At 45.3% G+C, this 16,470-nt stretch overlaps 1 protein-coding gene across 4 annotated transcripts in view; it reads left to right on the top strand.

The window, feature by feature from the left end:
* Positions 1–488: 488 nt before the first annotated feature.
* The window catches only part of KDM3A (lysine demethylase 3A), a 60,293-nt gene continuing 44,311 nt past the window's right edge, over positions 489–16,470 (top strand). Inside the window, exons 1-3 of one of the 4 annotated variants that reach the window (XM_056554312.1) lie at positions 494–1,203; positions 1,521–1,721; positions 2,268–2,446. In XM_056554312.1, the coding sequence (XP_056410287.1) occupies positions 2,276–2,446 (171 nt within the window). In that variant the 5' untranslated portion in view covers positions 494–1,203; positions 1,521–1,721; positions 2,268–2,275. Of the gene's footprint in view, positions 1,204–1,387; positions 1,722–1,750; positions 1,829–2,267; positions 2,447–16,470 lie in introns of those variants that run through there. The other 3 variants (XM_056554313.1, XM_056554304.1, XM_056554336.1) reach the window with 3 other exon arrangements.

Raw genomic sequence — 16,470 nt, 5'->3', positions numbered from 1 at the left:
TCTAGGGTTAGGTTTAGGGTAAAGGATTAGAGTTAGGTAGAGTTTAGGTAGAGTTGTAGCTTGGATTAACTCCAGGTCACTTACGTAAATTACAGTAATAAATGGTGGCCAGGTGGGGCATTAATCAGCCAAAAAGTATTTTTCTAAAGCCAGGAACACTGGCATGAAATGTTGATAAATCCCCCCCCCCCCCCCCTCAAAATAATTATAGAATTTAGAATTAGTCAGTCTTCATAAATTGTATTATTTTTTTCTAATATATATATATATATAAATAAAACCTATCACATAACACTGTAACCTTTTTTTTACTGATTTTCATGAAAATTATAAAATTTGTGTATTTTGTCAACCTTTGACAAAATAATAAAAATAGTTTTTTTTATTTATTATACATCATTGTTGGATAATATATGTAACTGTGTAATGTTGAATCTAATATGGAAGAATTCATTGGTATAATGAATCCCCATGACTAGCTTTGAAGACATATTTGGGGTTTGTAGACTTTTCCCTGTGTAGAGATCTATAAAATGCCTATTGTATCCAACAAACGTCTTTAATGTTCATTTTTCGTCATCTAGAATGGGAATTCAGTGGAAAAACGAGCTTAGAAGCCCATTTCCATTCAAGTTCGTCACACAATGAAGAGTAGGGTTGGGCTATGACCAAGCCGCCCGCCATTACGAGTCAACTCAACTGACTGGAGAGATGGACAAAATGGCCGCCAACTGTCACTCCCCGCCCTTCCCCCAGACTCGCTTCTCGGGAAAACAGAAACCTCGCTATGGCGGGAAATGGACGGGTCCAACAGGCACTGCTCTGGGGGTTGGGCTCGCTAAAAGAAATCGCGCGTCTATCGCCGCCAGATTCCTCGTTTCTTATTGACTTGTGTTTTGCCAAACGCGTCGAACAAACCAAGATGGCAGCCAAGAAAACAAGGCACAACCTCGTTCTGGCTATGACTAATGGGTTGGCTGTGGACACCTCCCCCCGGCACCAGCTGCCTTCCTGCCCCACCCCCTCCTTTAGACATTTTTTTCCCCGCTGCGGATGCACAGAGCTGCACGTAGTCCATGTCAAGACGAAAATATCTTGCTGCCTCCGCTGGCCGGAACTATTTTACCCCTGTCCTGTCGCAGTATTACGCCTAGCACCGCACTTCGACATCGCCTGTGTGTTTTACACGTCGCTACTTGATAGGTAAATTCGATATATCGGTGTTTATTCGCATTTCACTTACAGTATAATCCCGTTTGCATTTAGTAGGCGGAGGGCGGACTATTTCTTTTTGGCAGGCCGTGTGTAATACCAAGGCGGCGGAGGGATACGTTCTGTGGTATCCGTTCGCTGAAAGTCCCCTGTGCTGTTAAGTATTGCTCTAAGTTGAAAGTGGAGGCGGTGAAAGGAGGCGAGGTTACGGGCGCCTGGCAACTCATGTTTGATTGACAGACCACTTCCGCCAATGGTTATCGGGATACCTGACTTAGACCCACCTCCTGTTTCTATTCCTCCAATAGGCGGAGTTGGGGCGTGTCTTGGAGCGTACGCGTGTAGTGTTTGTCCGCCTCTCCTGCATAGTAGTGTCCTGGACCGGAGCTAGAGAGGCTGAAAGGGACGACAATAGATCGGACAGCGGTCGTCTAAACCCCGCCGGAGCCGCTAAGGCTCCCGTTGGCTGCCATATCGATTACCGGCGCATGACAGAGCGACTTCAAACGGTGAGTGTCAGGGGAAGCGCCAAGCGGCTTTAGGGTCTCGTTCACACCTGGTATTTGCACTGTCATAAACCGCAGTTGCGTTTAGAACCGGAAAAACCTCGTGCATAGTAATTAATTAGCATATATTATAACTAGTTAATTAGCATATATTGTTAGCTGCTTTTTTCCCTCAGGTTACTGTCATTATGCCCTCAAACTTAAACGCCACCGACCCTGGCGGAAAAGTGTGTGTGCGCCTGTGACAGTTGTCGTGTCAGTCACATGACGCCAAAGTTGTGTCGTGGCTTTAAAGCGGTAGCGGGTATCAGCCTTGCCAGTGTATATATTTGGCATCGCCATGGCGACTAGTGTCATGGTTTGTCTCTAAAACTGGGGTGACAGCGCCAAATGTGCCTATCCTGGCCCGCCGAGCTTGTATGTAAATACTCGGCCACCTGAGGTTCACGTGTTGTCATGTAGTAAAGGGGGCGGGTGCTTTGTCGTTAACCCTTCATGGCCTGTGCTGATTTTCTCCTTTCTCTCTCTCTCTCTCTCTCTCTCTCGCAGGCTTCACCATGATGGTGCTAATGCATCAGGAGAGCATCCACGTGCTTGTGGGGCAAAAATTTACCTGCGTGCTGGGGAGCGGCCTGGACCTGGATATCAGACACATAGACGACTGGCCATGGAAGAACGGCGTCATCCGAGCCGCGTCCCACAAGGATATCAACTGTACTGAGCTCAAGGTAAGCGGCGGCGGCACCGTATCGGTGGTCACTGCATCGCAGATCATGATGGACGTGTTTATATCGGCTGAGGATCGGCATTGGGTTTTTGCTTTGTGTTATTACTAGATCTCTAAGGATTTATTGTAAACCCTTTGGTTGCAGGGTTCCTGATGGTCCAGGGACACAGTTTACTAGTAAAGTGTTATTTGTGGATCTACGAGAAGACTAAAATAGAGAAACACAGCCACACATCCACCATTATGTACAGTGACCCCTCGACGTACGATGGCCCCGACATACGGTAATTTCAACATGCGATGGCCTCTCAGAGGACATCGCACGTTGAAGGCAGCATCAACATACGATGCTTTTGTATGTCGGGGCCATCGCATAAACGGGTATCCGGCAGCGCAGACTGCTTCAGCTGCCACCGGATAGCCGTTTACGGTGCCCCGTGTGTTCCGCTGACGATCACTTACCTGTCCTCGGGGCTCCGGCACGTCCTCTACGGGATCCCTTGCATCGTCGGCGCTCTCCGTCGTCGTCATCATCACGTCGCTGCGCACGCCGTCCCGTCATCCAATAGGAGCGACGTGATGGTGGCGACGGAGAATGCGGATGCCGGGGAAGCAGAGGCCTTGCCGGAGCATCGGGGACACTTAGGGGACGTGGCGACAGCGATGGAAGGCGATATCCAGGGCAGCGGTGACGGTTCGGAGCGGCGGGGACAGGTGAGTACAACTTCCTCTAACAGTGGTCTACAACCTGCGGACCTCCAGATGTTGCAAAACTACAACACCCAGCATGCCCGGACAGCCGTTGGCTGTCCGGGCATGCTGGGTGTTGTAGTTTTGCAACATCTGGAGGTCCGCCGGTTGTAGACCACTGTCCTTTACTTTACATTGCACGGATCCCTCAACATACGATGGTCCGTTTGGAACAGATTACCATCGTGTGTTGAGGGATCACTGTACTAGTTTCTCAACAACCTGTTAGTTTTTTAAATTATGCTGAGGAACAAAGTAGATCAAAATACAAATGGTGGATGCGTTTCTCTATTTTTGTTGTACTACAATAAGACTAACTGGCTGTAAGTGCTTCAAATCGGCCTTGAATTGTCTTGAGACCTCAGAGCTTCATACCAAAAGGCAAACGATGACGGTCGTCGTATAACCCGTCCTATTCCCATCGATGTGCTGGGGCTTTAGTTGCCCATTTGGGATTTGTCCATGACCTTGAATCTAGAGATGAGCTGGTTTACAGGGAGATTTGTTAGATTGACCATGGACTTGTTCAGCCTTAAAGGGGTACTCCACTGGAAAACATATATTTATTTTTAAATCGACTGGTGCCAGAAAGTTACAGATTTGTAAATAAAAAAAAAAAAACTTAAGTACTGGAAGGATTATCAGCTGCCGTATGCTCCACAGGAAGTTCTTTTCATTTTGAATTTCCTTTCTGTCAGACCACAGTGCTCTCTGCTGACACCTAATCTGGACAGTACCTAAAATGGAAAGAGGTGTCAGCAGAGAGCACTGTGGTCAGACAGAAAGGAAATTCAAAAAGAAAAGAACTTCCTGGAGATCATAACAGCAGCTAAGTACTGGAAGGATTAAGATATATCTATTTTTTTTTTTTTTATAAATGTCATTTACAAATCTGCTTAACCTTCTGGCACCAATTGATTAAAAAAAATATATATTTTCCAGTGGAGTACCCCTTTAACATAGTCATTAGAGGTGAGCGAACTTACAGTAAATTCGATTTGTCACGAACTTCTCAGCTCGACGGTTGCTGACTTTTCCTTCATAAATTAGTTCAGCTTTCCGATGGGCTGGAAAAGGTGGATACAGTCCAAGGAAAGAGTCTCCTAGGACTGTATCCACCTTTTCCAGCCCACGGGAGCACCTGAAAGCTGAACTCATTTATGCAGGAAAAGTCAGCAACCGCCGAGCCGAGAAGTTCGTGACGAATCGAATCTACTGTAAGTTCGCTCATCTCTAATAGTCATTCAACTTTAGAGGACAACTGCAGTGGTACACTTTTCTATATGCCCAGGCGTCAAAAATAAACTCGTACATACCATCCTATGAGCCCCCGTTGGTCCGGCACAGGCCTCACGGTCCGGCAGTGCTGACGTCATTCCACTTCCTGGGGATGGGGACGCCACAGAGCCGTCAGGGAATCGCCGGCCGTAGCGATGTCCCGCCCCGGTCGGTGATAGGCTGAGCCCACTGTCATGTAAGGAGCTCTGGCCGGCTTCTTACATAAAAGTGGGCTCAGCCTATCACCGACCAGGACGGGACATCGCTACGACCGGTGATACGCTGACGGCTCTGTGGCGTCCCCATCCCAGGAAGTGGAATGACGTTGGCATTGCCGGACCGTGAGGCCTGTGCCGGACCAACGGGGGATCGTAGGAAGGTATGTGTGAGTTTATTTTGTTTGTTTTTTGAGGCACGGGCATATATAAATGTGTACCACTGCAGTTGTCCTTTAAGTGTTACTTTCTTAGGAGACCTCAGAGCAGAACAAATTCAAGACTAAACAAATTGATGGCCGATTCAGACCTCAGAGCAGAGTTTAGCACGTACATGCCAAATGTAGGGTAAAATCTGTTGTGAACCCAGCCCAAGTCCCTGTTGATTTTCTGGTACTTTATTAGAACACTGTAATCTGTCATGAATTTAAATCTATAGAAGAGCTAATCTGCAGTGAGGTTTGCCGGATCGCTCATTGATTAGTTTAGCCTTGGAAAAAGTTGTCATGTTTTCAGGGAAGTCTGAAATGATGCTCTGTGCTCTCATAGGAGGACAATGTCATAGCAGACATTTCTGGGGTCTCCTAGGGATGTGTCATACCAGACATCTATGGGTGGCAGCATCCGGTTGATGTAGACATTTAGTCGTTCTCAAGAGACCAAAATGGATACCAGCTTTTCTTATAGCCCACCTTTTCACAGGTGCATTGCATCAGTATTACAGCCTTGAATTAAAGGGGTACTCTGCTGCTCAGTGTTTGGAACAAACTGTTCCGAATGGTGAAGCCGGCGCCGGGAGCTCGTGACGTCATAGCCCCGGCCCTCCTCATGACATTGCGCCCCGCCCCTCAATGCAAATCTATGGGGGAGGGCGTGACGGCTGTCACAAGCTCCCGGCTTCAGCGTGCGTTCCAAAGGCTGAGCAGCGGAGCACCCCTTTTTTTTAAGGACTGTCAGTCTAAGGGTATGTTTATACAGGCAGAACCCATGCCTATTTGGAGTGTTGCACTGTCTGTGTGTTACCAGCCTGGAAGCTGTAGTTGTTATTCTCAACAGGAGCTTCAGAGAGTAACCACATGGAATGTGAAGATGCATACCATGTGGTGTACACCATTTCATAACTCAAAATATACTGGGGCCATGGGGGACACTGTCTGGTACATAGAGCTGTATGGATATGTTTGGCTTATAGTGGCGTTTTTCTGTAATGGGGCTGGCATCTCGGGGGCAGTCATCTTAGGACATACTGTATTTTAGATTTGGTGGATACACCAATGGCTTGTCTCTTTTAGTATGGACATGAGGCGCTTCTCGTAGACACTGTTGATAGTTGACTAGTATTCTTGGTCTGTCTTAAACCTCAGGATGTTCTTATCTTGGAGCAGTCAGTGAAGCTGGTCATAATCTATATCTGGGTTCATGTTCCTGGCATTGAAGTGGCTCCAAGAATGGGAAGTGTGCTGGTTGTCTTCATGTAACATCAGAAGAGCATCTCCAAGGGCTTCACATTCTGATTGGAGCAGAGTGACTGACTAATGGGAACCTTAAGTTGACCATATATATAATATTGTCAGCTGAACCCTCCAATTTATTTGGGATTGGTCACCTTCTCCTGACACAACACTGTGCATGTAAGGTGTTCTGGAGGAACGCAAGTGTTAGGCTGATGGCTCTCTATAGTGTATGACAAGCTTTAGGATGTGTCTACCCTATGATACAACCCTTCAGAAGAGGCCAGTAACATACAGCAGTGGTTGGCCATTGGTTTATTTGTATGGACTTCTAGTTAAAGGGGTACTCCACTGCTCAGCATTCGGAGCAATATGTTCCGAACGCTTAGATCCGGGGACTCGTGACTCACCCCCGGTCCCCTTTTGCAGTCGTGGCCCCCTCCCATAGACTTGCATTTAGGGGGTGGGCTTGACGGCCAAAGGGGACTGGGGCATGACGTCACGAGTCCCCAGCGCACCAGAACTAAGCGGTTGGAACATTTTGTTCCGAACGCTGAGCAGCGGAGTACCCCTTTTAAGGCTCCCATGTCTCCTTGGTAATATTTACTATATATTGTGTGTGTGGCACATAGCATATATGGGTCACCTAGATGAACATGTTCTGCTATATCTGTGAATTAAGGGATTTTTTTTTTTTAAGGCATAAAATGAGATACAAATGTAGCGTTACTAGTCGAGAATCCAAAAGGTGTGTTTTTTATTTATTTTTTGACGGAAACTACAAATGACATCATCCTAAGGCTACATTCACACTGCCGGCAGTTTGAAGCCCGTTATTTTAGGATTGAGAAAAGCCGGAGAAAAAATAGTGCTTGCACCGTCTTTTTCTCTAGCAATAACAGCGGCCATAGAATACAATGGGTCTATCGATACTTGTTGTTTGCCGGTATGCTCCAGCAAAATTACCATTAGTGGCCTAACCTCTGGGACACAGAGAATTAATAGGTGCAGCATCGGTTCATTGCTACAGCCTCTTCCCAGTTTTTCCTGCACCCGGCTGTGCATGAATCTGCATCTGACCCCATTCACTTGACTGCTGCTCTTTGCCAGGAGTGTGGCAAACTGAGAAGGGGCTGCAGCAATAAATCGGAGCGGTACCCCATCATTCTTAGTATTGTCTGGGGTCTCTGAAGTTAGAATACTTTAAGTGATATAGCGATGGAAAGAATGGCGAACTGAAGGTGTTTGTACACATCGAATAGAAATACAGTGACATTTGGGCAGTGTTCCTTATGCTGGCAGGGAGGTGCTCATTAGTCTGTTATAACCGCGTTGTGTTCCGTCTCGCACTATTAAAAATTATCCTTTTGTATGACGAAGTTACTTAATGGAGTTGACGTGGGTTTCTGCTTTCCTGGGCCGGTTGTGGTCAGTGCCGTTTTACTCCCAGTCTGTACTAAACTATTGGTTGGGCCCAAGTCACCCCTTTTCGTTTAACAAGGTATTGGTTGTTAAATTATTTACCTAGTCCATTCTCCTGTTAAGACAACTGTGAACTTGCATTTCCACAATAGAATCATGGTTGAAATTGACCTGGGAACTCTGACACCTTCTCTTGACTATGGCCTGGTGTTCTCTCTATTCACTGGTCATGTCTTACCACCGTTTTGTAGGCTGTCTTCTTGCCTGGGTATTCCAGGCCAAAACTTCTTTTTTTTTATATATATATATATATATATATATATATATATATATATATATATATATATATATATATATATATCAACTGGCTCCGGAAAGTTAAACAGATATGTAAATTACTTCTATATAAAAAAATCTTAATCCTTCCAATAGTTATTAACTTCTGAAGTGGAGTTGTTGTTTTCTGTCTAACTGCTCTCTGATGACTCACGTCCCGGGACGTGACATCATCATTGAGCAGTTAGACAGAAAACTTCAGAAGCTAATAACTATTGGAAGGATTAAGATTTTTTAATAGAAGTAATTTACAAATCTGTTTAACTTTCCGGAGCCAGTTGATACATCTATAAAAAAAAAAAAGGTTTTGCCTGGAATACCCCTTTAAGCTCTTCAGCTGGATATACCTGAGAAGTAGGGTATTTTACCCACCGCTCAGAAGTCTGGGACGAGCCTTACGAAGCGCATGATGCTCACAAAGTAGCTACAGCCGTCCTCGTTGCTATCTTACAGTTTTAAGATGCACGTAATAAAGCATTGAAGATTTTAACCTGCTAATCGTGGTGAGTTGCTGCTTTCCATTTTTCTCTTGTTATACTTTTGTGCCTACTGGACCCAGGGATTTTACCTAGGATCCTATGCCTTATAGCTGAGCACCTCCAGGAAGCTTCATTTCACTGACCTCCGCTTACGTATCACAGCACCGTGATTTATCGTTGCAAGTAGTTCCCGACTCCACACTTCTTATATATACAAATGTCTTCTTGCACTGCTGAACCTCAATATATTCCTTACACAAAAGGAGACGATTTGTTTATGACTGCACCAAAAACCTGTGTTGCTATGTTACCTGTCCTACTTGGTCCTGGAGGCGATACAAGCCTAAGTCTACTCGTTCTGGTAATATGTTACCACCACTTCTGTGTTCTGCACTAATATCCCCTGACTCCTCCTCCTCCTGGCTTTCAGACACTTCCTGTTTTGGTGGCCATGCTGCCTTTATGTAGTAGTTGTGGTCACCAGAAGTACATAGATTGGGCTGCTCCAGGACATCCCAGGATAGTGTCTGGTCGTTTCGTAATTGATGACGGGAGGGGGAGACTTTGGATTTTTACTTCCAGTGATGAATATAGACTCGAGGCTTAGTTGTTGTGGGGTCAGTCAGTGACCTCATGGTGGTGGTACGTCTCTATACAGCCACCCAGTCTGTCCACGAATGAGGTGGTCTCCACCAATAAGACTGAGAGCCGTCTTACACAGGTTATTGTATGGAGAGCTGGAGGTTTTCCAGCAGTGTCTTGTAAGGACTGTACATGGCTGATGGGCAGGGATACATATGTCTAATGTGTACATTGGCTCCTGGCATGAGCCCAGCGGTGGTGAGACCTTTGGGGAAGCCGTGGTGTATCGTATTATTAGACTCTGATTAATCCCTTGTGTCTTAGTAACGTCACCGGTTTCCCAACCTCGTGTGCGTTCTGTTTAGGTTCAGCCCACTGGCTGCGTCCACAATATAAAGGCTAAGACTGGTGCTATGGTCCCTGTTGACTTTACACCAGCATCTCAGGACATCTTAGGCGTCTTGATGCCATTGTGCCCATGTTGATGATCCTATTCTTATAGTGCATGTATGGTTACTAGGCAGAATACATAAAATAATCCATGAAATATCAGTAAAATCCTGATTTTCGGCATCCCCTATCCTTCCTGGTCTGCATTGTATTAGTTTCACATCCCCCCCCAATGAATGGCTTTCTCTGATGCGCCTCTGGCACATGGCTCGAAGTCCAGGCAGCTATGAAAGCCATTGTCTTCCTCTGAACGTCCTTTGCAAGTCTGTAGAGCTGTCGTCTCTCCCTCCCCACCCCCAGCTGTTATGCATTTGGAAGTTCCTCTGTGTACGTGCCGTCTGCCTTTCCATGGAGGGGGAGGGGGTAGTTGCTTATCGTATGTGTAAACTTAGAAGCAGCAGATTCCTGAGCGCCCTGGCTTGTGCTTGTGAGTCATGTTATGTGGGGAGTATCCCTGCCCAGCCAGCCTTTATTGTATGTGACAGCGTCCCTTCTCTGCGTGCACAGCGCTGGTTTAGTATAGGGAATATTGCACTTTGTTGTTAAAGGCGCTGGTGTCCGTATCGGTCTTGTCCACCATAGTTGTCGCCCCCTCAGGGTGTCACATGGACAGTTTCTTTGTTTTGCATTCAATGACTTTGACCTCTTGTGGGTATACTAGCTGCAATCTTTTATTTTATTTATAATACATTTTTGTGTTCTAATAAAAGCAAATATACAATTTTAGATTTTATTTTTTACTGTAGGTGGAAATGTATAGTTCTGTATATAGACTCCCTTGCTGTAAAAGTTGGGCCCTTGGCTCCTTAATTGAAGGATTATTAACCATGAAGTGGTTGTTTTGCATTTAGTGATACTGTTTCCATTATCTGTATACTTCCAGTTTGTTTATAAATCCTGACTCCTCCCACATGAACAATCAAGCCAACCCAAGTCTTCCTTTCAATTTCAGCTCTGTGATCATTGGCTGATATGGGGGGGATGTCACATGAGCATTGCCATTAGCTGTGTGTGTATATAGTATATGTGTAAAAAAAAAAAAAATTATATATATATATATATATATATATATATATATATATATATATATATATATATATATAATTATAATTCATTTACACCTTTTTAAATAAGCTGTCTATTTCATCCATGTTGATTGATCACAGATGGAGGGTTGCTTAGTTTTTGATTCTTACTATAGACCCGGTTGCATTGAGGAGCAGCCCACCCCCCCCCCCCCCCCCCTCTAGTTGGGGATTGAATTTACCTAATGGTTTCTAGCTGTGCTCTGGATCGCCTACATTTCCCCAATATCAGGGGATATGGCCAGATTGTAGGAATAGGCAGGGAGGAGACGGGAATGTTTGCTGCTTGCCTTGCAAATTGCTTTCTATAAAAGGAACCCATGCGAGGCTTTGTGCTGGGCTGAGAGGATTAGACAAGCAGCTGGGATCCTCAATTGGATTAAATATGGAACCGTGGGTTTGTCAGAAACTGGGCAACAAAATGTCCCCACAGGTCAAGGGCCATCACCATGTAAGGTGTGATCATGTATGAGGGCTCTTCTCATCATCCTATGTTTGTCCTGTCGGGCCGGTGTTACTGTACAGAAAAACCTACATAGACTGGTTACATGCCAGATTTGGCTTCTCCTTTTTAAATAGAAGTATACCACAAAGGTAGCAGAGATGGTGACAGCTGTATGTAGCATTAGGAAGGAGATCAGCATACAGTCAGCATTGAGCCTCCTCTGCCCAGACCATACGGAAGGGCCTCTTACCTGGGTCCGATCATTGTACTTCTGAGGAGACTCTAACTTGGTGAGATGATCTGATACTTGTTTTGCCATTAGAATGTAGAGGCCGGTCCTGATGATTCCAAATACTAAATCCAGGAGCCACCTGGGCAAAGTCTCGAAGTATTAGTTCTGATGCCCGAAACAACTCCTAGGTTAGAGGTCCCTGGCTTTCGTAGCTCTTAATTTTTGTCTAGATTAACAAGGTCTTGTCTTGGTTCTGTGGCGGGGGGGGGGCCATCTTGTGATATAAAAATATGCCCACGTTACTAGATGGTTTTAGAAGACGTGTTCTCTTCAAGTACGAGAGGAGTTAAACATCATATCCTAGTGAGAAGCCGGAAGTCTTCGGAGTTGCCAGGTGTGTTGTACAGTCAACCCTACCTTTTAGTGTATTACATTGTGCAAAAGGTGGCAGAGACCTTCCTAAGCCAAGCCCGCTCGTAGTCGTCACTTTGTCACCTCCTTCAGGGGCCTGTGCACATGTAAACATTAGCCATGTGGTGGCACACCCCCTCTCTAGCTGTAAGTGGGCGGTGGTTGTGGAGGCATGCCCGCCCTCTCTGACAGTATGAGGACTCTGGGGACTACACACATTGCTGCAGTCTCAACCCCCCCCCCCCCCTTCTCGACTTTCCATCTGGCTCTATAGTTACAATATGTGAGCCGTTCCACATCTGGAACTTAGTGTCTGTTGAGCGTTGTCGGCTTCTTGTTTTTGATGTTTTTTTTTTTTTTTGCTTTAAAGGGGAAATGTCATATTCTTCAAATCAGCATTTTTATCTTCAGGTGGGGGTGGCGGGAGGGGGGTTCATGATCAGATTCGGCTCTGTTTCCATAATGCGTCAACTCATTCAGCGTTGTGTTTAGCAAGCTCTTGGCATTGACTCTGCACAATGGTCTTTTTGGCTTTCTTTAAGGTGGTAGGAGTCCACTCTGAAAACTGGTCTTGAGGATATGTAGAGCGGTGACTGATTTCATTGGGAGCTTCCAAGCAGAACTGTACAGAAAAAGGACATGTCTCTGTGAGGATAAAAAAAATAATAATAATTTTTTTTTAAATAAATGTTTACCAATAAATATGGTTTTAAACCTTTACTGGTTTTCATGCAAAAAACAAGCGCTGATTTATCATCCAAATCATTTATTTATTTTGTTACCCATGTGAATCTTACCTTATTGTATCAGAAATAGTCATCTATGTTTTCCCATGTAGTATAATGTTCTGAACTTCTGGAGGCTTACAGAACGTAGGATGGTAAGGGAAAGTGCAGCGAGTGCATCTGGCCTGTTTAAAGCTGTCTGCAATGCTGTTGAGAAACTGCACTTTTCTGGTGAGTTAAAGATTGAACATGTTCAGACGTGGAATTGGATTGCGGTGGAAGTTCTTATGCAAACCTTAACGTGTGAACAGAACAGTGGAATTCCCATTGAAATCAATAGAAGGCTGTGTCGAGCGGAGCCCACTAGAGAACAAAGCACAAAATCCCTGTAGTGTGAATAGGGCTAGAACCCAGCTTCCCCCTCCCATAATAAGCAGATGAGGGATAGAAGGATGGTTTACATTGAGTTTTAACACTTCTTTCTGTCTTAGGGCTGTTGGCAAGATTAAAGATTATTATTTTTATTTTTTTATTAGTGTCTGTTTAAAAAAAATAAACACACGAATTAAAAAAAAAATATATATATATATTTATTATACACACACACACACACACACACACACACACACACACACACACACACTGACATCGAAACTACTGCATGGACCCAGCATACAGGTGCACGCTGCTAGGCTAAATATACATAAACAGGAGAATACAGCAGCACACTGCTAGCACAAAGATATAGATGAAACATGAAATGCTATATTGTATTCTCCTGTGTGTGTGTGTATATTTATATATTTGATATTGTTTTTATTTTTTTATCTTTTTTTTTGGTCTACTGTTAACCCCTTAAGGACAATGGACGTACTCCTACGCCCCCGTTTCCGAGTCCTTAAGGACCGAGGACGTAGGAGTACGTCCTGTCCTTTCCCGGCCCCCTGCCGCTAGCCGGAGGGGAGCCGGTGCCCGATGCCTGCTGAAATCGTTCAGCAGGCATCGCGGCATATCGCCCAGGGGGGTCATTATGACCCCCCATGTCGGCGATGGCCGCAGATCGCTGGACAATTCAGTCCAGCGATCTGCGGCGATTCCGGGTCAATCGGGTCTCCAGTGACCCGGTGACCCGGAATTACTGGCTGATCGGGGCCGTCACTGGTGCCACCTCACGATCGCCCTGATTCGTCGGCCGGATTACCGGCCGACCAATAGGGCGCCTGCTGCGGGTGTCACTCCCGCACCCGCTCCGCCCCTCTTCCGGAGGACGTGAGCGGGTGCGGGACGTGCACCCCTGGTGCTGGGGACCCCGATCCCCGGCGTTAATGTTGGGATCGGGGCCCCAGGAGCGACGACGGCGGCGGCGGCGGGACTGACCTGTGCGGCGATCAAGCAGCAGCAGGAGGTGAGTGACAGCCTCCTGCTGTTGCTTAGCAACAGCTCCCAGCATGCAATATGGGCATGCTGGGAGCTGTAGTTATGCAACAGGAGGAGGCAGACCACCACAACTCCCAGCATGCACTTATGGGCATGCTGGGACTTATGGTTTTGCAACAGCTGGAGGCACATTATTTCTATGGAAAAGTGTACCTTCAGCTGTTGTGTAACTACAACTCCCAGCTTGCACAAACAGCTTAAGTGCATGCTGGGAGTTGTAGTGGTGCATCTGCTGGTTGCATAACTACAACTCCCAGCATGCCCGTTGGCTGTCGGTGACTGCTGAGAGTTGTAGTTTTGCAACAGCTGAAGGCACACTGAGTTAAGTAGCAAACCAGTGTGTCTCCAGCTGTTGCATAACTACAATCCCCAGCATCCCCAGCCAAAGTAGTATGCCTCCGGCTGTTGCATAACTACAACACCCAGCATGCCCTTCCGCTGTCCGTACATGCTGGGGGTTGTAGCTTTTGCAACAGCTGAAGGCACACTGGTTGCAAAACACTGAGTTTGTTACCAAACTCGGTGTTTCACAACCAGTGTGCCTCCAGCTGTTGCAAAACTACAACTCCCAGCATGCACTGATAGACCGTACATGCTGGGAGTTGTAGTTTTGCAACAGCTGGATGTTCCCCCCCCCCCCCCCAATGTGAATGTACAGGGTACACTCACATGGGCGGAGGATTACAGTAAGTATCCGGCTGCAAGTTTGAGCTGAGGCAAATTTTCTGCCGCTGCTCAAATTGCCAGCGAGAAACTACTGTGAATCCCCGCCCGTGCGACTGTACCCTAAAAACACTACACTACACTAACACACAATAAAATATAAAGTAAAAAACCCTACATATACACATACCCCTACACAGCCCCCCTCCCCTCCCCAATAAAAATGAAAAACGTCTGGTACGCCACTGTTTCCAAAACGGAGCCTCCAGCTGTTGCAAAACTACTCCCAGTATTGCCAGATAGCCGTTGACTGTCCAGGCATGCTGGGACTTTTACAACAGCTGGAGGCACCCTATTTGAGAATCACTGGCGTAGAATACCCCTATGTCCACCCCTATGCAATCCCTAATTTAGGCCTCAAATGGGCATGGCGCTCTCACTTTGGAGCCCTGTCGTATTTCAAGGCAACAGTTTAGGGCCACATATGGGGTATCGCCGTACTCGGGAGAAATTGTGTTACAAATTATGGGGGGTATTTTCTGCTATTACCCTTTTTAAAAATCAAAAATTTTTGGGAAACCAACATTTTAGGTAAAAATTTTTTTTTTTATTTTACATATGCAAAAGTTGTGAATCACCTGTGGGGTATTAAGGTTCACATTACCCCTTGTTATGTTCCCCGAGGGGTCTAGTTTCCAAAATGGTATGCCATGTGGTTTTTTTTTTGCTGTTCTGGCACCATAGGGGCTTCCTAAATGCGGCATGCCCCCAGAGCAAAATTTGCTTTCAAAAAGCCAAACGTGACTCCTTCTCTTCTGAGACCTGTAGTGCGCCAGCAGAGCACTTCTCACCCCCATATGGGGTGTTTTCTGAATCGGGAGAAATTGGGCTTCAAATTTTGGGGGGTATTTTCTGCTATTACCCTTTTTAAAAATGTAAAAATTTTGGGAAACCAAGCATTTTAGGTAAAAAATTTTTTTTTTTTTTAACATATGCAAAAGTCGTGAAACACCTGTAGGGTATTAAGGTTCACTTTACCCCTTTTTACGTTCCCCGAGGGGTCTGGTTTCCAAAATGGTATGCCATGTGTTTTTTTTTTGCGGTTCTGGCACCATAGGGGCTTCCTAAATGCGGCATGCCCCCAGAGCAAAATTTGCTTTCAAAAAGCCAAACGTGACTCCTTCTCTTCTGAGATCTGTAGTGCGCCAGCAGAGCACTTTTCACCCCCATATGGGGTGTTTTCTGAATCGGGAGAAATTGGGCTTCAAATTTTGGGGGGTATTTTCTGCTATTATCCTTTTTAAAAATGTAACATTTTTGGGAAACCAAGCATTTTAGGTAAAACATTTTATTTATTTTTTTACATATGCAAAAGTCGTGAATCACCTGTGGGGTATTAAGGTTCACTTTACCCCTTGTTACGTTCCCTGAGGGGTCTAGTTTCCAAAATGGTATGCCATGTGTTTTTTTTTTTTTTGCTGTCCTGGCACCATAGGGGTTTCCTAAAGGTGACATGCCCCCCAAAAACCATTTGACGCTCCTTCCCTTCTGAGCCCTCTACTGCGCCCGCCGAACAATTAACATAGACATATGAGGTATGTGCTTACTCGAGAGAAATTGGGTTTCAAATACAAGTAAAAATTTTCTCCTTTTTAACCCTTGCAAAAATTCAAAAATTGGGTCTACAAGAACATGCGAGTGTAAAAAAGGAAGATTGTGAATTTTCTCCTTCACTTTTCTGCCAATCCTGTGAAACACCTAAAGGGTTAATACACTTATTGAATGTCATTTTGAATACTTTGGGGGGTGTAGTTTTTATAATGGGGTCATTTATGGGGTATTACTAATATGAAGACCCTTCAAATCCACTTCAAACCTGAACTGCTCCATGAAAAATAGCGAGTTTGAAAATTTTGTGAAAAATTTCCAAATTGCTGCTGAACTTTGAAGCCCTCTGGTGTCTTCCAAAAGTAAAAACTCATAAATTTTACGATGCAAACATAAAGTGGACATATTGTATATGTGAACCCAAAAAAAAAATATTTGGAATATCCATTTTCCTTA

The sequence above is a fragment of the Hyla sarda genome, chromosome 1, assembly GCF_029499605.1.
Source record: "Hyla sarda isolate aHylSar1 chromosome 1, aHylSar1.hap1, whole genome shotgun sequence".
NCBI lineage: Eukaryota > Metazoa > Chordata > Amphibia > Anura > Hylidae > Hyla > Hyla sarda.
Note: the sequence above shows the minus strand (reverse complement) of the source record. Positions and strands in the feature narration are given on the sequence as shown.